We start from the raw sequence: 21,734 nt of genomic DNA on the forward strand, positions 1-21,734 counted from the left end.
TTAACTTTCCATTCACACAAGTCCCCCCAGCCCTTCTGTTCGTCTTAATTGATGCATGCAGCCGATTAAGCCATTACACAAGTGCCGCCGGTGGCAGGGATTTTACAGAACAATTGCTGTGTACAGCCAGGACTGGACGCGTGGAAATGCATAAGTCCCCCCAAGCCAAAGCCATAGCCATAGCCAAAGCCACAGCAAAAGCCAAAGCCATGGCCAGAGCGGATAACATGCCGATCATATCGATATGCAAAGTGCCTCGGGTCCACTGATTCCACCACGAGTAGCCGACAAAAAAGAAGACCGAATAAAATAATATAAAATGGAATAAAATAAAATCAACACAAAAACAATAAAGGAGAGCATACCACCGGGAGGACGAAGCTGCGCATACCCTTCAAGAGTGGGGGAGAACCTACTTCATGGATGGCTTATATGTAGTACGAATGCGAAACCATGATACCCCCTGCCAGTGTACTGCATGCAGTCATACTCGCACTAGATTGCGGACATGATGGAAAATCATAAAATCAAGGAGTGCAGGAAGGACCACAAAAACCAGAGACCAGAGTGTGCCACAGCAACAGCCACAGCCACAGCCAGAGCCGAAGTGAGAGCCACTATCATGGGCAGCTTGCCACAAGGCTGTTGGCTGGGATGTCGAGTGAAAGGAGGTGCCACGCCAGAAATCATCGACAGAATCGATGCTTTAATAGCAGCATTCTATAAATATATGTATTTGTATCTGCATACACAATGTTTTTGCTTCTAAATTTTGTTGTTGCCACTGCCACAGTCTTTGTTGTTCTGTTGATTTGCACAAACAAATTTTGTCAACAAGATTAATGCTAATTGAAGTTTTTGAACTCAACTCGAGGCAAGGCGAGACGAGACGGGGCGTCTCCATTCCGAAGTCTTGTTCAATGAAAGTTTCGTTTCGCCTTCTGCGGAAGTTTGGCCAAGTGCGAAAAGTTATCAACCGAAACGGCAACGACAACGACAACATGGATGATGGAGCTAAGGCTAAGCCAGAGCTGAGGCTGATGCTGATGCTGAGGCTGATGCTGATACTGCCACTGTTAATGATGATGATGATTAACTAGTTTCTGCGATTATCATCGTGACTTTTAATTGGTAAATTTCTTGTCCAAGATTCTATTAATGGCCCACCGAACCCACTAACCAACAAACTATGAAAGTAACTGCTGCATCAGGCTGGGTCTGGGTCTGGGTCTGGGTCTGGGTCTGGGTCTGGGCTGGTCTGTCCGGCAATTAACAACTCTTAAGTGCCTTAACATTGAACTTACTTATGAAATTGCTCTTGAATCGGTCTCTGCGAGTATCGTATCGGTTGGCTTCAATTAACACTTCACCAACTCTGAATCTGGTGTTTTGTGGCCGGTTTCGTTTCAAGTAGTTAATAGAGAACATTGAAAGTGATTAGAGCTGTTGAGGCCGCTCTTAAGGTTGCATCTATTTAGATAGGCAAAGCGAAAACTCGATTTCAATGCACGTTTACGAGGTGTGAGGTTTCTTATTGTGGAATATATAAGTAATATGCAACTTTTATGCATTCAAGAATCTCTTTTAAAGTAGTAGTAGTGGAAGTGCCCCGTGTCCCTCAAGGGCAGTCTGACTCAATCGATTGAGACTTCTGCAGTATCTCAATCGATATTGAGATAAAGTCGCCCAGAAACCCGTCCACTCAGCCCACATTTAGAAATAATTAATGTTGACATCGAGAAACCGGATGCTCATATAAGAATACGTAGCTAAAAAAGGAAGTTTATGTGATTCTTGTACTTGTTTTGATCGATGTTACTCGTACGCGAACTGCTATTAATCGTAGTAGAAAATTTCCACAGAACTTAACATAATAGAAAAATAAAACTAGAATCGATTAGCATTTACATTTTGTTTACATTTTATTCATTGATGTATTCAGTATTCAAGGCAAAGTAATTTGCAACCAGGTTTTACAACTAGCTGTTTATAAAGGATTTTTTCAAGCTAATAATGAGAGTGGCCGCTGCTCAAATGAGTGATGTTTACACCCACTTTCGTTGTACTTCCAAAGGATATCTGATTTAATCCGAAGCACGCTCCATCGATTGCCTTAAACGGCCAACTAACAGTTAATCATTTTTGCAGTTATGTTTTTTATCCGCTCAGCAAAGAGGCTAACATCAAGGGGCTTTAAGTGCTCTTTTTTAGCTCAAACGAATATTCGATAACACCTCACTCCCATCAGCGTTGCATAAATGCACTATCAAGGACCCTCGAGGAGCGCGAAGGGGTTTGCAATCTCTTCAAAAATGCACTCTGTGGCGCCCGCTCGCTCGCCGGTGCGTTCGTTGAAATGAATATTCGATAACTTTAAAATCAGATTTATAGCTGCCGCGCATAAACGTTGAGTGGGGGATAAAGTTAATATATCAGCTTTAATAAAAAAAGGGCCGCCAAAGGCACGCAAATTCGGACGGGCCCCCTGGGAGCGAGTCTGAGTGGGGACCTTGCCACGTCCGTGACTGTGACCGTGTCCGTGTCCGTGTCCATGGGTCCATGGCCATTTCCATTTCCATCTTCAATTGCATTTGGCTGGGGGATTCATTCAATTTCCATTCGTCATTCAATCGGGCATGCAATTCAGTTATGAAAACCGAATGCTGCGTATTTATTTTGTACATTTGTACATATACTGCCCCGCACATACTCGTCCAATAGTATATTCCCTTACTTCTATACGATTCTGCTTCCGAGTGTGCTCGTAATACATATAAATTTGTTTGCATTTATGAATATGTATCCCGTCATAGACTCATTTTTATGGCTTTCTTGCGCTCTTTTCCTTTTTTCCTGATGTCTTTATGCCTCCCTTTGATTGTTTTTTTTCCTGGCTGCAATCGATAAACAAGCGTGGCGGCGTGGCATATCTCTGGGCCCACTGCAGGCATCATGCGAATGCCAAATACCGAATACTCAGAGCGTAACGAATGTTTGGCTAACGCTAGCTCCCCATGTAATCGATTTAATCATAATCCAGCTTTTACTATTTATTGTTCTGAGTTATAGTATAAATATGTATGCGGGATGCATTAATACAAACACAAAATATTATCCCCCTAGCCTCTATACTCGATGCTGCTTCAGCTCAGGCCCTGGTCCAGGACTTGTGATACTCTGCAGAGGATAATAGGATTTTGCTTAGGGGCTTTGGGTTTTCGTATTTGGATTTTGTTTTTGTTGGACACCTATTTACTTTCTCCACATAATATAATATAAATAGGAATATCGTAAATCCTAACGTCACTAACTTGTTTCTAAGGATAATTCAACGAATTTTTGGAAAAAGTGTTCATTCCTTTATCATAAACACTCTTGAAGAAAAAACTGCACTCCTTTCCTTAGAAACGATCGATCCTTAAGGGTATCGTAATCTTCGTACCCCAAATGTTGGTCGTTCCTTCTTGTTGTTAGCTGACTTTGGCTCCATTGGAGCATATTTATGGTTATAGTATGCATAACTGGAGGCAACCATAAAGTAATAATATGAAAGCGACCAGAGCTCCTCCCTCAAGCCCTTATTCATCCTCTATGCCACCAGTGTTTCAGGACCGTAGCGTTGGTGGCCAAGGGGGGAGTGTACAATCATTGATTTTGGTTCAACTTAGTTTTTCTTATGCAAATACGCAAAAGCATTTTCCTTTCTCTCTCTCGGGTGTGTGGGTGTCGGGGGAAGAGGTACAGCCACTGGCCAGGATATTGAAATATCCGGTTTATACTTAAGTATTTATTAAAAAATAAACAAACACTCGCACAGGCACACACATTCGTAAAAGCAAGGCGGCTCTAAATTGATCCGATCTGCATCTCTGCAGGCGTTCTCCCCCCCACAGAAATTGTTTCTGATTGAAAAATCTGCTTTATTTCAGTTTCGACCAGGTCAACACCCTCCAGCATCTCCATCTCCCTCCCTCCACACTGTCTGTGTTGTGCGGTTTATTACGTTATAATGTAGATGGCCGATTGCGGAGGGTCCCAAGTGGTTGGTCATAAACAAAAGCATTGCCACTTTGCCACTTGATATGCATAATCCACATCCACACCGAATTTTCATTGCATTTACGGGCTTTAAAATTGTTGGGTTTTTATCAGAGCGTAAGGCCATTCCAAATGAATTAAATGAAGATGAAAATACTTGTAGTTCGGCGACTCAGTTCACTCCAATTTGAGAGCAGAAGTTTTGAGGGGAGCTGTTGGGGGGGAGAAGTTTCCGGGAAATATTTCACAAATCATGAGCCACTCGTTTCCAGCATTTCCCCGCTCCATTGTTCTTTTCATGAGCAAGAATTTAATAACAATATGTAACATATTCCGTCTTTCTTCTCGGAAATTCTTTTGTCTTTCATTTGGCAGCGTCCTTCCCAAATTCCAAGTGTGTATTCTAAAAGCGAAAAATGTACAGAATATTGTGGTAATTCCCATCAATATTTACTAGTTATTTAGGGCTTTAGTTGCACAGTAATACTTTTGTGTAGAGTTCCGAGTGAGAGCTTATTGTAATTCCTTTCTTTTGTTCCTGAACTGTCAGTCAGAACTTATACGACTTTACAAGTATTACAACCAATTATCCATACAATGTCTAAAATATGAATATAAATAAGTGGCTTATTACCATGAATATTAGGTATTTAGGTAACCCAAACATTGTAAATTATGACTCATTTAATAATGCATTAAGAATTTCTCGAAATGAAGAGGTATTTAAAAACTAATAAAACAAAGTTACGCGAATACCAAATTGCGGAATCATAAAAAGCAACAGTCCGTACCAGTACCCCTTTATACAAATACTCGAAAACCCCCGTGAAACCCCCATGAAAAACATACTCAATTTAAATGCAATAAACAAATGTATCTCGCAGAACCTTCACCCTCCCGGCAGGACCAGGAACTGGAGGCGGAGCAACAGATTTGGATGGGAACATTGTTTGCATTTGAAATAAAAGAAGTAATAACTTTTATGCGATGTTTAACATTTTCATGCAGTCCACAAACATTGCGGAGGAAACATTTTGCTTTATGGAGATTTTTGATTTGCAACAAGCAAAATAAATTGAATGCAATTTGTGGGCAGCATAAAAATGAGGAAAAATACATTTAGCCAGCGGCTGGCGCACGGAGCAGGAGTTGGTGATGGAGCTGGAATCCACCACAGTTGGGGTTTCGGTTTTTGGGGTCCGGCTTTCGGTTTGAGGATGGAATGGGTCAGAGCGGATCCAGCGGAATGGGGCCTGAGTGCATGTGTGGTTTCAGTATTATCCACAATACATAATTATATGTTTGGGGGAATGGCTTGTGGCCACGACCAGACACAATTTTGCAATGTTGCGTGCCTCGGGATGTTGCTGTTGTTGCCGCACCCCCAGTATGGGTCAGTTTTGGGGCAACAACGGCCACAGCAATCAGAGGAATTAACAATGGGGAAAAATCACTGCAAAAGCAATAGAAGTACAATGGATGAGACCGAAAAAAAAGGGGCAACAATTTCGCTTTCTCGCTTCGAGGGCAAAGGTCAGTCCACCCCCACACCCTACCATCCATGTCAGCCAGTTGGTCAGTTGGTGTCTGAGAGGACTACTAGTGATAAAAAGTAATGAACAAATTGTAGCAACAACGAGAGAACACTAAAACATCTTTGTGCTACTTTGTGTGCGGGTCAGTGGGTCGGTTATTGTTCATCTTCTTCTTGTGTTTCTTAGATTGGTTCGTTCTGGGCTGGATTTTGGGGGTAACTAAAGCTCGAGGCTGTACAGTGTACACCCAATGAATGAGGGCGTACACTCCCACTCAGAGACAGAGAGAGAAAGAAAAAGACATAAAGAAGTCATCGTTTAACAGAGCATAGCAAATGATTTCCTACGAAAATTTGTCACACACAAAACAATGTGCACGCACAGTGACACCCGCACCCACACCCACACACACACAGAGGGACAGAGAGACAGATCTGTCGAGCAACAGATACAGATACATTTACAGATAAACAGACACACAGCACACAGATGCTGTGTGTGAGGAGACACATTGATTCCGAAGGAAGCTCGTGAGGCAACAGTGAAGCCCTCACTAAATAACATGCACAATGCCAAGATAAAGTGGCAAATGAGCAACAAAGACAACAACAATAGCAGCTACAAACACCAACTACAGCATCATCAGTGGGTATCGAACAAAAGCTCTTGTACGTGTTAAGCACTCATTGCTGTCAGACATGCCGCATAGTTGACGAAGAAGAATGTTGCTGCCTGCTCGCGACGTGTGGGAACACAAGCTATAGCACTTGCGGCTGATGGCCAAACCAAACCGCTCTGGAGTTGAAGAGCAGCGCAGCTAAGCCAGTGATGCCAAGCAGTGGGGTGAGCCGACAGCCAGTGATGCGAACAGGTTGATCGATCAATCGGTTAATCACTAGCGACTGGGGGGATCTCTGGGAAATATCTAAACAGGAACATTGATAGACGAGTACTTAATCAGATTGATATGAATAATGGAGAAATTAGAGCCGGCCAGTGTTAGGTAGATCCATAAGTAGATCAGTCGAAGAAAGTCTTCCTTATAGAAGTGCCCAAACAGCAAGTGATATTACGACAAAGAAGGCTATCAGGGAATCAGACATCTTTCAATGGAAACCACACTTATGTACATCTGTTTCATCTGCAACTTGCCACGCGTATTGCCGCCCTGAACAAACATCAATTAAACGCCCACCTTTGTTAACAGTCCAAACAGAATATTAAACAATTACTTCAAAAGTTGGCAGGGACCAATGTGTTCAACACTAAATGGCTGGCCACACCCAGGCCATCCACCGGGACTCACATCCCCTTCCACACCCACTAGTACTGCTACTCCTACTGCCACCCATTCGACACGCATACGCCCCGTGTGACGCGACCGACACTTGAGCCGGCAATCAGGCTCAATCGCAGAGGCAACAACGAATGGAGGAGCTTGCAATCTGGTGCCGCACTCACACAGTTGCACGTACGAGTGCCGCAGCTTTGAAATGTGAGCTTTTCCAGCAGCGCCAGTGGCAGAGGCGGAGGTGGAGGCGGGCGCAAAGGCAGCTGTGGCAGCAGCACAAACAACAAATATAAATCGTTAACAATAAATAATCGTCTATAAGAGACGACATTTGTTGCTCCCCTTTGTTGTTGCAGGGTTGGGTGGTGTCCTAGGAGCTAGGGGTTGGGCTAAGGGCTAGGGGATGCCGACTTTGTCGCTGCTTTATGCATTTGTAGTCGTATTTGTAACACAATTGTTTATGCCGCTGCGGCTTGTTGTTCTTGTTCTTTTGTTGTTCTGTTTTTATAGCTTGCCAGGGCCTGCTCCACCCACTCTTCACCCACTCCCCACCCACTCTGCGCCCACTTAGCTCCGCTTATTACCCAAACCATGCCCAGAGCCGCCTCCATCCCGTCTGGAGGGCTTTGGAGCATAGTTTATTGTTATTTTATTGGGGGTGAGGCCTTCTTTTAGGCTTTCGCGTGCTTTGTAAATAATTCGTGCTCGGCGCGTTTATGACGTGATTTCTTAACTGTTTGTCCCCCCGGAACTGCCTTCCTTCCTGCCTTCCGCTGTCGGTTTTGGCCCTGGCCACGCCCCCCTCACTACGGCTCTCACTTCAGTTTCGGGCCATGTCCCATGCCTCTTCTTGACGCTCAAGTGGCTGCAATTTCAATTTGCAAAGAATTTCCATTATGATTTCTCACCCTCACAATGCCCTGGAGCTGGTGAGCGTGGAAGGGTATGCTGAATTTGTGACGAGGTGTGTAAAAAGAAAGGGTTTAGGTATAAATGTGTTCTAGAAGTGGAATTGAACAGAATAGAAGATGTGGCCGCCTGCTGAATAGCATCTTCTACCAAATTATGGAATTATTAGGGAATGCACACATCTCTGAGGAGTTCACATAACTTCACTTCTGCTAGAACCTAGTCTGCATCTGACAGTCGCCATTCGCGTGCTCCCTCCATTGATGTCTCTCATCAGAGGACTGCATTTTCATGTCAGAACGTAGTTTGCATGGCTTTTGTTTTGATTTAATTGAAAAATATCATATTCCATGGAGATATACGAGTATGTAATCGTAAGAGTACTCGTTTGATCCGCAAAAAAATTTCAAATTATATTCAATTATAAATTACACAAATCGGAGCAGAGAGGGAAAGTAATGGCAGAGAGGGGAGGAGAGGGCGAGGGAGATGGCAATTGAAAACGATTTAAATGTTTGCTTATTTATTAGCGCATAAATTTGTTTTTGCAGAAGTTTTATTTGTTGCCATTTTTGTTGTTGCTGCTGCTGTTGCCACTGCCGCTGCTGTTGCTGTTGCCACTGCCAATTGTGCATTACATGCCGGCAATTGTTGTTGCATTGATTTCTGGCGTGATTTCCACGATTATTATGGCAGCAACAAAAATGAGGGAGCGAGCCACAAAGGAAAGGAAAGCACTCTATAAGGCCGAAGGTTATGATACCCTTACAGATCGGTTGAAGCTATCCCTTCGCTGCTCTTCGCCGTAATGACAATCTCATTTTAAAAAATAAATGCATTTTAAATTATTCTGGATTTTCTGGAGAGGACAAAACATACCCATTGGAAGGGTATAAAACTGCAAGCGAAGGAAAAAAATGAACCGATTAATTAATATAAATTATAGCGGAGCGCATTTAATTTATTTGTATATAGTTTTTATGACTCCGGTTCGCTTTTCGTTTGGTTTCGTTTCGTTTCGGTTTTTTTTTTCTTTCTGTTTTACGGCGATTTTGTAATGTCGTGTTGCTGTAATTGTTGTTGTCATTGATAATGAGCGAATTATGTAATTACAATTTGTACATGCAAGGGTCCATGTGTGTGTGTGGGTGTGGGTGAATGTGTGCCTGCTTAAGTTTTTTTACAATTTTTTTTTGTTTTTGACTGGAAACTAGCCATAAATAAACAGGTGTAATAATGGGGCGACAAACAATTGAAATTGATTTAGAAATCGAAATGTTCATGGAAATTCAATAAAAATTTAATAATATTCATGTCAGGGCTTGTTGTTTGTTTTATGTAAATTTAAATTAACCGTATATATTCATTGTTAGCGGAAGCCAAAATGAAATCATATTAAAATATATCATAATGGAAATTAATTAGCATTTATTAAATAAGAATTCAATTCAGTGAACGAAACATAATAATTGGGTAAAACTAACATTGGATTAAATATTGCATGCCAGTGTCCCGGTAAACCATACTGCCTTGTAATTTTATTATTACATATACAAATATATAAAAAAATCCCTGCATTGAGGACATTAAAAATAAAGGGATTCGATTATATCCACTTATGGCCAAAGAAATGCAATAAATTGAAAGGAATTTTTTCTATTAGGTAGAGCGATATTCAATGTTCATTCAATTTCTCTTCGAAGCGCATCTGACACTTATGAGCTATTGGTAAAGTTTGTATTTTTTATAAGCTCCGGCACATACTCGCAGAGGGTTGGGTGTTGGTCCTTTATGTTAGCATACGTTATTGTTACCACAAGAGTTATTGTTGTCCCGAGTTCATTGAAAGGAAAGCCCCTGAAAAGTGAATGTCCTTATGGCAAAGTTCGCAATGATTTATAGGGACAGCTTCATCGGTCCCTCGTTGAAATGTGCTTCATTCTAAAAAGAGTGTTTTAGTTAAGACCCCCCATTCATAAGTTCTACTAAAGATAGTTACAGATGACGGCTGTTTCTCGGGAGCTTATAAGGAGGCAAATCGGTCATGGAATGAATCAAATTAAATCAATATTGATTTGATAAATATTTCCACTCTCGAAAATAACTCCCTTCTCACTCCCATTACTGGCATTGTTTTCATAATTTTTCGGTCCAGAGCGCAGTAAATGTGGGCATTTGAAATTCATATATGATAATTATGATTACATATCTCAGATGTCTGTCATCGCACATAATTTTCCAATTCAATTGAACCATAATATTCGATTAGACTTAAAGTTCTACTGAAAAGAGCCCCAAGGGTCGTCCTGTCAGTGAACTGCATTCGTAACCCGAATACGAATATTTTCCCCAAGGCGAATTACACTTGGCACCCCATCTCCGCCCCCACGCCCACCTCGCCCCCATTGAGTAGATGAGGATTGGTAATTTGCCTATTCAATTTGGCTTTGATTGCTGTTATGGCCATGTGAATATGAGGCAATTTCTTGGCAATATTCGTATTTGTCTGGCCAATACATATGCGTTATGGCCATCCGCACACGCACACACGGACACACACACACTTGGCCATAACCAAAACTATTTGGTTAAACGCTCAACTTGGCCAGCAGCTCAGGTGTGTCGAGAGTGGACTCTGGTTGGGTTTTCGGGTGGGATTAGGGAGGTAATGGTGATGTGAGTAGTAGATGGCTCTGCCACATGCCACATGCCGCATGCCACCAACGCATGCGCAGCGCTTCAGGCGGAAAGATGACAAGTGATAAGAGAGTCAAGGGTCCTCCCCTGTCAGACATCGCCACAAGATCGGAGACACGTAGTCTCCCGGCAAAAGTTTCATTAATTTAATTGCCGCAAATGTTTGTCACTTGTGTAATATTCGTACTCCTAATTGGAAATTACAAGTTCGCACACGTTCCGCTAAGAGATACGTTTAATTAGCATTTCCAAGAGAGCGGAGGGGAGGAGGGAGGATTGTAAAGAACTTGCAAGTGTGTTCCATGCAAACATTGGACGTTAGATAAAGTCGTTAAGACGCGCAGCGCGCAAACAACAATACCAGCCACATACCAGCTACCAGCTTCCCATCGAATGCAATTACTAGTAGTCGTACTACTGTTGACCCACTAAGTGGCTGTGCACACACCCTGGCCAAAGGTTGAAGGGTAGGAAGTGTTGCCAAGAAGCGCATAATGCTCCCTGCTCCCTGCTCCCTACTGCCGTCTCTCTGCTCACAAATCCCTGCATAATTGAGTCTGAAAGGAGCCTGGTCTCTTGGACTCATTAGATACTGAATAGCCCCATTCGCACACCCATCCCACAGCACCACAAAGAGATTCATTTGAGCAGCTGTTAATTGAGATTCAATATGAATAGGGGGCGCCTCATGAATGGCTTAGCTGAATGGATGTGCCATAATGGAGCTGCCATAAACTAGACGCTGTCACAGACCACTCAATTTCAATACCATTGCGGCTCATAAAATGACGCATCAATATAATCAAAATTATCATTACCACCAGCCCAGAACAGCCTCCGATGGTGGAGTCGGTACGGGGACGGGGACGGGGAGTGGGAAGGGGATGGGGATGGGGTTCTCCGATGGCAGACAGTAGCTGGAGCAGCAAACCACAACAGCAACGATGCATGAGAGACATAAAAACTATAATCAATATCCATATCCATTAGCGTTATCGTATCAACGAACTCGAATAATAATAACGTACTCCTACATACATGTGTATGTATGGCTGCTGTGGCAGTGGCAGCCACCGCAGAGGCAGACAGGGAGCCCGATACGGACACCGACAGAGAGATACGGATACGGTATGGCTTGGTGAACGAACGGACACTGGCAATGCCACTGGGGCTGCTGCTCCTGCTGCTGCTCCTGCTGCTGCTGCTGGTGCTGGTTCTGGGACTAGCACAAAGATACTCGTACACCCCGTGGTGCTGGGAGAGAGCTCTCTCCTGCTGCCCGTCCATTTGTCTTCACGTAATTATCTTTTAATAGATTTAACGAACATTTTTCGCACCGACTCTTTGCTTGTGTGTCATCCCAGTGACAACAGCAACAACAACAACAACAACACCAACTATAACAACAGCCACATCAACAAATAGCGATGAATGGAAACAGGAGAGGATCCCACAAAATTCAATGAACTTCGGATACTCTGAAAAGTGAATCTATTTCATTTTTTACTGAATGATAGATAGAAATCCTATCAATGATCGTATGTTCTTTAACTGATGCGTAGATGATTGTAGATGTCGATGACTTATCGTGCAAATACATCGATCGTTATTTCAGGAAATCGTATGATCGGAATCAAGTGATCTTTCAAGTGCCAAACAAACTTTCATTAGTTGTTAGCTAATCAAATACCGAGTATAAATGCAAACAGGTAGGACATAACGATTGAGTGACTATGCCCACTTATCGAAAAGGGTATGGCAAACAGAGGCGGGCCAGAGTCCACACAGTAGTCCACACCGGAGTACCAGTCAGAGGGTAGGGCAGAGCAGTGCAGGACGGACACAGACCCAGACCCAGACCCAGGCAAAGCCAAGCGGAAGTCGGAAGTTGTATGGCACATGCGGTGGTCGCGGCGGTTGCGATGGCGACGCCGGGTAATGGTGATGCCAATGACTGGGGGTGGAATGGCGCTGGAAGGTGGACGGACATAGGAGTGGGGTGGGGTTCGATGGTGGAATCTACGGCCATGGTGATGGCAGTGTTGGCAATGCTCGACCATTTTCATTTTATGGACTTTCAAACTGTTGCTGTTAATTATTTCTTCTTCTTTTAATGTGGCCACTGGTGTCTGGCCGCAGTTCTTACTTATTCGAACTCCCTGCATCCGCGGTGGTCCCTCTTCCTGGGGCTGGCTCCTCTTCCTGGTCATGGTCCTCCGATAATGGTGATGCTGATGATGATGATGTTGTTCTGGATATTATGCACAGCCAGCTCCTCTTCAGCTTCCTCTTGGGGCACTTCCTCTTAGCATTTCTCGCCGTTGTTTGCACTTTTTCGCCATTTTACACTTTATTACAAAGGCATTAAATAAAATTCAAAGCGAATGAGCCTCGTCAAAAGTGTTCGACGAGAGGGCTTGGCATTTTTGATTCCCATTCGGTTGCATGGTTGCACCGTGTACGGCTGCAGGATGGTTGGAGGTGGTTGGCAGAGCCGCGTGGTGCTCCATTGAAGTGGTGCAGGCATCCCAAACCCCGAGTTATTCTCATTGTTGCCGCCGCGTAGCTGTTGCTGCCGCTGCTGTTGCAATGCTGTTGCATTGCCAACAGACACTGCCCCCCGCTGTTGCCGCTGCTGGCTCTGCGGCCGCTGTTATTGTTGTGGTTCATACTTTTGTTTTTCAGTCCATTGTTCCCCCCCAAAAAGTTTCTGTTGTTGTTGCTGTTGTTGCTGTTTTTGGGGCAGCAGCAGGCCGGGTAGCCGGCGGCTTCGTGCACCGCACGCAAACAAGCGCCAAAAGTAAAAGAACTACCAGAAGTGGCAACATCGAATCGAGTCGAACAGTGGAATCAACTCTATCAGCAACTGGGATTATCGAAAGAGTTAAAAGGAAAAACTATTCGTACATTTTTGTACCATTTTTGTGCCTTCTGGAGCACAGAACTTTCATCCACGTATTGCCCTACCTTGACCCACTGTGCCGTACTGTTTCAATTAGCTGCGCTTCGATGTGCATTGACGATGGAGTTTCGGTGTCGACAACGGGCAACGCCAATGGGGTGCAGGGAGCAAAGAGGAGCAGTATCTGTGGCTGATACTTAAACAATGTATAAATTCGTCTACAAAGTCACTGCCCCTGCTCCCGCCACCACCGACGAAGGTTCATTCAGTGCGTATTTGTGGACGGAGGGGGCAGAGTGCTGTGCACCTCTTGTAGAGCACTGGCTGCCGTCATTCTGGACTGACGACTGGACTGGAATGACTGACTGACTCCGCGCTGGCGGTGGCATCGCCGGTGGCAGCTACTGTGGTCGCCAACGTGGTGCAATCAGCTGCAGTGGCTTTTTGGCCGACATTGCCAGTAGTTAGCCATATACGACGTGGGTCGGGGAAATGAGTCAGGGTGGCCGGGTGGACGGGTGGCCGGGTGGCCGGGTGTCCGGGAGCGGCGAGTCAGTCAGTCGGTTGGATGGAGCTTGGCAAGCTGCCCAACTAACTAAGTGTCTCTTTTACCGCACTGCCTTCTGCTCTGCCCTCCTCTTCCGCTCCTCTTTGCAGCCGACTCTTCGCCTTCTCCCTCTCTTTGCCAGCACCTCTCTGCCTCGCCTCCCATTTCATTGCACTGCGTTGCTTTCGTCATTCATTCGACTGAGTGAGCGCCGAGCCAGGCGCAAGCAGTGTAAAAGCTTCTCAATTGGTGTGAAATGCAACACGCTGCAATACTCGTACCGAGGGGTTAAGGGGTGGGTGCCAGGTGCCAGCTGCCAGTGCCAGAGCCAGTGCCAGTGCCACTGTGTTCGGTTTTCAATTGCAAATATGGCAAATATGGGTTAATTGTGCGAGACATTGACTTGCACAAAATTATTTAATTTCCATTTTCGCATCCAATTTACAGACACTCGTACCTGAGCTCTCTCTCTCTCTCGCTCTTTCTCTCTCTTTTGTTTGCTCTTTAGATGTCCCTTTCTTTTTGGCAGGGCTTTTCGTTGTTTTTCTTTCTCCCATTGTTCCATGGGACAGTTGTTGTTTGTTTTCGCAGCCAGTAAATGGCAAACAGTGCGACCCGCAAATATAAAGCGCTGCGTAATGAGTATTTAATTGAGTTTGTGAAAAGCTTAAAATAATGGAGTATAAAGCTATCTGGTAAAAATGTGTCCAGCGAATAAAATCATTGCTTGAACGTGTTATTGAGGTGTGTAAAAGGTTTGTTTGAGATTAGAACGAATAATCTAATAAGAGAAGTTAACTAAGTTATAGAGGCTAAAACCCATATATCGTAACAGTTGGCCACCAAGAATTTAAACGAAAATCAAGAAAAGTTTTTATTTCACAACAATTTAACAATAATTAGACTAGGCTAGAGTTTTATTATAATATATAATATAATCAAATTAACCAATATGATCCATTATTTGGTGCCCAAAGTTCACCAAATTAATCAATGGTTAGCGAATTAAGTAAATTATCACTAGAATGTTTGAGTTAATCAGCAAATAGCTAAAAGCCGTTCTAGCTCGATTATTGTCATAATTCAATTATCGCCGTGAATACATTTTCCAAATAAGGTCTTAAGCTCGAATAAAGTAATTTATCCTACATTTGAAGCACTGTATTAATAAATCAACATAAATAAAGTAATTTATTAAGCATTAAGTATACGTTTTTCATCTTTTACAAGAGTTATGAAGTTTATATTACAATAATCATGACATATCATTGGATAACGTTCATAAAAGTGATTAAATTACTTATTGCAACGATTATCACACGTTTATTTTTCGCATTACCCTGACTACTGTCTTACACTGATGAAACGCACTGCACCGCCATATGCCTTTCCTCGCTGCTTTTGTTTGCCGAGATATTTATCTCGCTGCGGAACAATGCCCGACGAGCTTTGATTACTTTGTCATTTGCGTTTGGGCCTGGAACCGTGTCTGGGTCCCGAGACGACGCGTCGTCCGTCTGAGGCTCTGGCCTGGCAATCGAGAACTTAATTCATTTAGCTTCAGTCTTTGTTGTACTGCGAATTGTTGTAATTATCACTATTAGTGTGTTCGAGTACTTTACACATTCGGTTGGCTGTGCACTTCTTTTGTACAGAATAGCGCAGCACAGAGTCATCGAACTGGCGACGATTCGGTTGAAATTAAATTGAATTGAATCGGAATTCGTGTGTAACAGGTTTCAAGCGTAGTATTGTACTTGAAAACGAAATCTCGAACAGAAAACGGGTTAATTTCGAGGCTCCATAAATTACTTTTGATGCAAATGAGCATTTATTTTTTGGTTCGTTGCTAATTTATGTCCAAGTCTCGAGTTCAAAGATTCTTAACTCATTTATAATTATCCCAACTTTTGCATAGTTTCATTCACCTTTCCATTGCGAGTCGCCGCTCAAAAATGTTAAATTTGATTATTATTAAATTTTATTTGAGTTTGACTTCCATTTCGGTTTCGGTTTCATATTTTGCTCGTTTTTCGTTCTCGTTTTCGTTTTTTGCTTTTGCTTTCGCATTTTTGGGGGCTCTGTCAACAGGTGCGTCTGGCACTTCATTAGAAATTTCAGTGGCGCTCCGAGCTGCTTTTGCCAGCTTTTTCCTGGTTTTCCCAGCTCTCTGAAAACTTTTAATTAAATTTCGAGCTTTACCGAAGCGAAATTTACTTACATATATACATATTATATTTGATTTTTGGTCGCCAAGAAACAGTCGCACGGAGACCGTTTTGGTCGCCTTCTAATTGGCTTTATGGTTTTCGCATTTCGCATTTCCCATTCAACTATTCCGAATTAGAAAAACATTTTCCTCCAAACTTCTGTCAAAAGGAAAAGGGTGTTCGGTTATTCAATTATGAGATTATCTGTGGCTCCCCAAGGCAGGTTTGCCTGGGATTATTACTATTAGATTTCTGTTGTAAGTTTTGTCTATGAAAATAGATAACTCTATTGTATTTTTAAAGTTCCTTAAGCCCTTAAGACTTTAGCTATCAATATACCTTCAAAACACTTTTGTTTCCAGATAATTGTCCAATTTGTATGCCCCCAAACTCAATACGTTCTTCTTTTGTTCTTTGCAGATCAACCTGAAATTATTATCCGTTTAAGATGGATGATCCCAAAATAATGAACATTATGAATGGCATGAAAACACTGGAAGACCACTCTCAGCTCATAAATGACGTGAAGGGTGAGTGACCAGACCGTACCCGTACCAGACCTAACGAGACCAGACAGGATCAGGTTAAAGAGCAATACCCCCTCCGAAACACACACAAATCCCCAACCGCAAAAAAGGTGTTTTATGAAATATTAAATTAGCTGGGGGTGTCGGAATGGAGAGTGGCAGGAGCAGGGGCCGGGGTGGCTAAAAACAAATTTTTTTTTGGTTTAAATTGACAAATTATGTGACAGACTTTTGTCTGAGCGCGGCAGCCCACAAAATCCAAAGAGCCAACAACAATTGTTGACAATTCACTCAAAGCGGGGATGCGCTCTTGCTGTACACTCAAAGAGGGTGATATGATTTTGAGGAGCTATTTGTGACAGACAACAAGAGCTAGATGGGAATGGAAAAGTCTTTGTATGGAAAACGCTTTTGTTTCATGAGATATTCAAACTAAACCTCAACAAGCTATAATTTGTAAGATATAATTGCATTGGCTGATGCACTAATGTCTTCCTGCTGCTCGTTTTTTAAGGGTATCAAGAGTTGCGACTCTCGAAGCAGCCTTCTCTGCTGGTTATGGGTGCCGCCGCTGCTGCTGCTGCTGTTACTGATGTTGCTGCTGTTACTGTTGGTGTTGGAGTTAGCGTTGAACAAATGCCCCAAAGCGCTCAAAAAGCTTTAAACGCCGCACTCGACTCCACTCCATGCCACACTCCAGGCCCGACTCCGAGTGGGGCCAGGCTCAATTTCGCAGCGTTCATAAACAATGATGGATGGTGGGGCATGGTGTGGCATGAAGTGCTGTCTTTGGGGGCCAGCGATGGGACTGGGGACGGGGGTCCGCACTGTTGGTGGCACATTTTCAGTTTCAGTTTCAGTTTCCAGTCGACGCGAGGCGATGCGATGCGAGGCGAGGCGATGCGAGGCGATGGCGAAGTGCGCTTGAGTTGCATTTAAGCCAATTAGCATAGGCAAACAAAACATTTGAGTGAGCGGGCCAAGTGCTTGTGGTTGAGTGCGGCCTCAGGCCAGGGCTTCGGCTGAGGCTTCGGCTTCGTCGTTGGCTTCCAGGGAATGGTGGCATGCCACCAATGCTGGTGTCAGGTCTAGGTGTCAAGTTGTATTTGTGTGAATGTGTTTGTTATGCTTGACGCTGGAGATGCTAGCTGCAGGGAGCTGCTGGGGGCAGGGGGCTTTGAAGGGCTGCCGGCATCTCCTCAACAATGTTGCATTTATTATGCAATTATCAAGTGGCAATTGTGTGTGTGAGTCGGTGTGTGTCGGTGCATCCTGCGTCCCTGTGCACTGTCTGACAGTGATTTACGCCGACGATTGGCAATTAGGCATCTCTAGACGCAGGCAAAGGCCGCGTCTAAACAGGGCATCTTCAAGATGAGATGCCATTCAATTGAGGAATGTCCTGCACGGGCCATGGTACACTGTGAGAAACCAAAAGGAGAACAGTCAAGAGATATACTGGAGCTTCATAGTTTCGACAAATAAGATTGTATGAGAATACCCAGTTATCCAGATCAAAATAAAGCTGTTATTAAACACGTAATGAAAATGATGATACCATCTGAAATGGTTGGTTCCATTACATAGTTCCACCTTGTATCGATCTGTTTATTCATTTGGTTTTGAGGGATAGTATCTTAATATTAATAAACCATTCTAATTCATAGGAACAATCAATAGTGATACATTGTGATGGTGATACGTGCTCTCAATGGCTATTAATTATCCCCTAATTTGAAGCTCCATCTCGGATTGAAAATATTTGCTCATGGGAGCACCATGATTGTTTTTCGCCCAGTGTACATATTAATACACGTGTAGCATATGTAGCAGCTGTGTGGATGTGTGCGTGCCAGAGTGTGTGTGTCGGTGTGCGGTTGTGTGCGTTTTAGACAATAGATGAATGGCTCGACGAGCTGCTAACTTGCAAATATTTATGAGTGGCCCAGCAAGTGGCAGGCAGTGGCAGGCAGCAGCAACCGATGCCGACGCCGCAAACAACGATGTGGGCATGGGTATGGATATGTGTATGGGTATGGTTATGGTGATGGGAGTGGGGATGGGGATAGGCGAGATGGATGGGTGATATATGTGGCATGTGGATGGGGATCGGGGTGCGTGTGCACCCATCGGCAGGCAACGTTGAAACGTCAAGTGTTGTTGCCATTTTGGCACTTTGGACAAAAATGCAGGCTAGAAGCTAACCTCCGGCCGCATGCCTCTCCCTCAACTATTCCGAGTGGCAGTCTCTCTGTGTGCGCCTCCGTATCTCTGTGTGAGTGTGTGTCTGTGTGTGGCGTGAATTATGCGCAATTCAAGTGGCATTTGATGCGCATTTAAATTCGTGACGGCGCTTCAAGTTGGTGGCAAACAAACCGAACGGAAACTGAACTGAATCGAACCCACACCAAACAGCCTTCAGCCCTCAGACAGGGCAGGGCCTGTGGCAGAGAATGGGGCTGGGACAGGGGCAGGATTTTGCCGAGTGGGAGGGCCCATCAATGATGCGCATTAAATTGGCTAATTGTTTAATGACTGTTTGCATTGATCTCTTCCCCCACGCAAACTTCCACTTGTGGTACAGACGAGTCGCCCATGCAAATGTTCTACAAGGACAAGGGCGTATTCCTCACTGGCGGCACAGGATTCTTCGGCAAAAGTAAGTTCCCATCCACTCCCGAGTACGTGACTGGAATTCCTTATACTTATCGCCCAGAGCCTTCCTCTCTGTCCCCCAGTTATCATCGAGAAATTGTTGCGCGTCACGGAGGTGGGACAAATATATTTGCTGATACGCACCAAAAAGGGCAAGGATGCATTCGCACGCATTGAGGATCTGTTTAATGATCCGGTAAGTGTTTGAGTGCCGAATTGTACCACCTTTTCCTCATTCGTTGCATTGATTTTCCCTTAGGTCTTTGACAAGATGAAACAGGTTAATCCCAAGTATCGCTGCCAGATCACAATCATCAACGGGGACTGCTCTCTGCCGGGAATGGGTATCAGTCCAGATGAGCGGGAGACCATTCTGGAGAATGTGAACATTGTTCTGCACAGTGCGGCCACAGTCCGGTTCGATGAGAAGCTGAAAATGGCCATTGCCATCAATGTCCACGGCACCAAGGAGATCATCAAGCTGGCCAAAGAGATTGTCAACCTTAAGGTGGGTCTTCCTCTGCTCTATCCTCTCCTATATCTGATCGTTCATACTTACTCTCTGAACCACTACAGGCCCTCGTCCATGTCTCCACTGCATTTGCGCACTGCAACATGCGCCACATCCAGGAGAAGTTCTACAGCGGCACCATGACCGGCGAGAATGCCTTCAAGCTGAGCGAATGCCTGGACGAGCACACTCTGAATACCCTGACGCCAACCATTATTCAGGGCTATCCGAACACGTATACCTTCACCAAAGTTCTGGCCGAGAATGTGGTGCAGCAGACGGCACAGAATCTGCCAGTAACGATCTTTAGGCCGGGCATAGGTTAGCAATCATTCCTCATGATTCATTCAAATACTAACGTCTGTCTGCCTTCTTCTACAGTGATCACCACATACCGTGAACCAGTCACCGGTTGGATCGACAACATGTACGGACCCTGTGGCGTCATTGTGGGCATTGGCTCAGGCGTTCTGCGCGTCTTCACCGGTGATATGGACAACAAGGCGCACATCGTGCCGGTGGACATGTGTGTGAATGCTCTGCTGGCCAGTGCCTGGGACATAGCGCGGAACAAGTGAGTGGTAATGCTAATATTTTTCCAATCAAGCATCTCACATCCTCTCCTTCTCAGATACGAGACACCGCCCATCTATAACTATGTCCCCGATGCGGAAAACATGGTGAGTTGGAGGCGTTACATGGAGGATGGCTTTGAGTATGGCTGTGATATACCGATGCGCAAGTCCATATGGTATCCGCGCTTCACCATCGTGCCACACATGTGGCAGTATCACATACTTTGCTTCTTCTACCACACATTGCCCGCCCTGATCATGGACTTCATTATGGTGATCATTGGCAAGAAACCAAGGTAAGTGCCTAAGAGGATTCTTTAGAGGGTCTCTTGACTTACGCTCTGTCTTCCCTTAGAATGATGAAGATCTATCGCAAGATCCACAAGCTGAGCAATGTCCTCAAGTACTTTAGTTCAAATGAGTTTCGCTTCGACAACGATAATGTGAGGAGTCTCTCCGCAAAGCTGGATGAGAGGGACAAGCGGCTGTTTGCCTTCGATATGCGCGACTTGGACTGGACCAATCTCTTCCGCGTCAGTCTCTATGGGCTTCGCCTTTATGTGGTGAAGGATGATCCCAGCAATATTCCCGAGTCCATCAAGCGATACGAGAGGTGGGTCTTACCATTGCTCCTTCCTGTTTGCATTCTCTAATTCTGTTTGTCTTTCCTTTCAGATTGAAGGTCCTGCACTATACCACGCTGGCTGTTTTCTATTCGTTGGTCGCCTGGGCACTGTACGGCCTCATCAAGCTCATCTTCTTATAGGATCGCTACACTTTTTCTTATGTATTAATACTGTAGGGCATGTCTTTCACTTCTCTCCTCCTCCTTGTGAATCTTTCTTTCCTTGTTCCCTAACACTTTCAATTCCGTTTCATCTTCTGCAATAGTTGTTAGTCGTAGCTGTATGTACCTATGTATGTTTGTAACATATCCTTATGCCCTTAGTCATATCTTTGAAACGCTTTATCCGACCCTTGTATAGCTTAGTTCGTACGTATGTATCTTAATGTAAATTCGTTGGAGTTGATTGTGCACTCGTAATGTGGATCTAGACGATCGATCACAATAAAAACTGCTTCACATTTTGTTTGGGATATGTAAAAACAATTTGCTTTAATATACGGGAATGGAAATGTGAAATGGAACTTCAAAAGATTTCTTTAAAGAATTATACAAACTCAATAAATTGCTCAACAGCGCGTATACTTAATATTATTGGATCGCATCTACGTTTCATTCCGCAGCTTTCTGTTAGTCGGTTCTGCATGGATTGTTGATGGGGGTCTTTTTTTGGGGATCAGGCTCTCCCCAATTGACTGAAGGTCTAATCCGT

The 21,734-nt window shown here is 44.1% G+C and overlaps 1 protein-coding gene across 1 annotated transcript in view; it reads left to right on the forward strand.

The window, feature by feature from the left end:
• The window catches only part of wat (waterproof), a 30,584-nt gene extending 9,079 nt beyond the window's left edge, over window positions 1-21,505 (forward strand). The window contains exons 2-10 of the mRNA XM_001358636.3: window positions 16,550-16,659; window positions 19,241-19,315; window positions 19,395-19,507; window positions 19,571-19,819; window positions 19,888-20,143; window positions 20,204-20,396; window positions 20,454-20,693; window positions 20,753-21,010; window positions 21,073-21,505. Of these exons, the coding sequence (XP_001358673.2) occupies window positions 16,578-16,659; window positions 19,241-19,315; window positions 19,395-19,507; window positions 19,571-19,819; window positions 19,888-20,143; window positions 20,204-20,396; window positions 20,454-20,693; window positions 20,753-21,010; window positions 21,073-21,163 (1,557 nt within the window). The 5' untranslated portion in view covers window positions 16,550-16,577 and the 3' untranslated portion in view covers window positions 21,164-21,505. The remainder of the gene's footprint in view (window positions 1-16,549; window positions 16,660-19,240; window positions 19,316-19,394; window positions 19,508-19,570; window positions 19,820-19,887; window positions 20,144-20,203; window positions 20,397-20,453; window positions 20,694-20,752; window positions 21,011-21,072) is intronic.
• Window positions 21,506-21,734: the final 229 nt, after the last annotated feature.

The sequence above is a fragment of the Drosophila pseudoobscura genome, chromosome 2 (genome assembly GCF_009870125.1).
Source record: "Drosophila pseudoobscura strain MV-25-SWS-2005 chromosome 2, UCI_Dpse_MV25, whole genome shotgun sequence".
NCBI lineage: Eukaryota > Metazoa > Arthropoda > Insecta > Diptera > Drosophilidae > Drosophila > Drosophila pseudoobscura.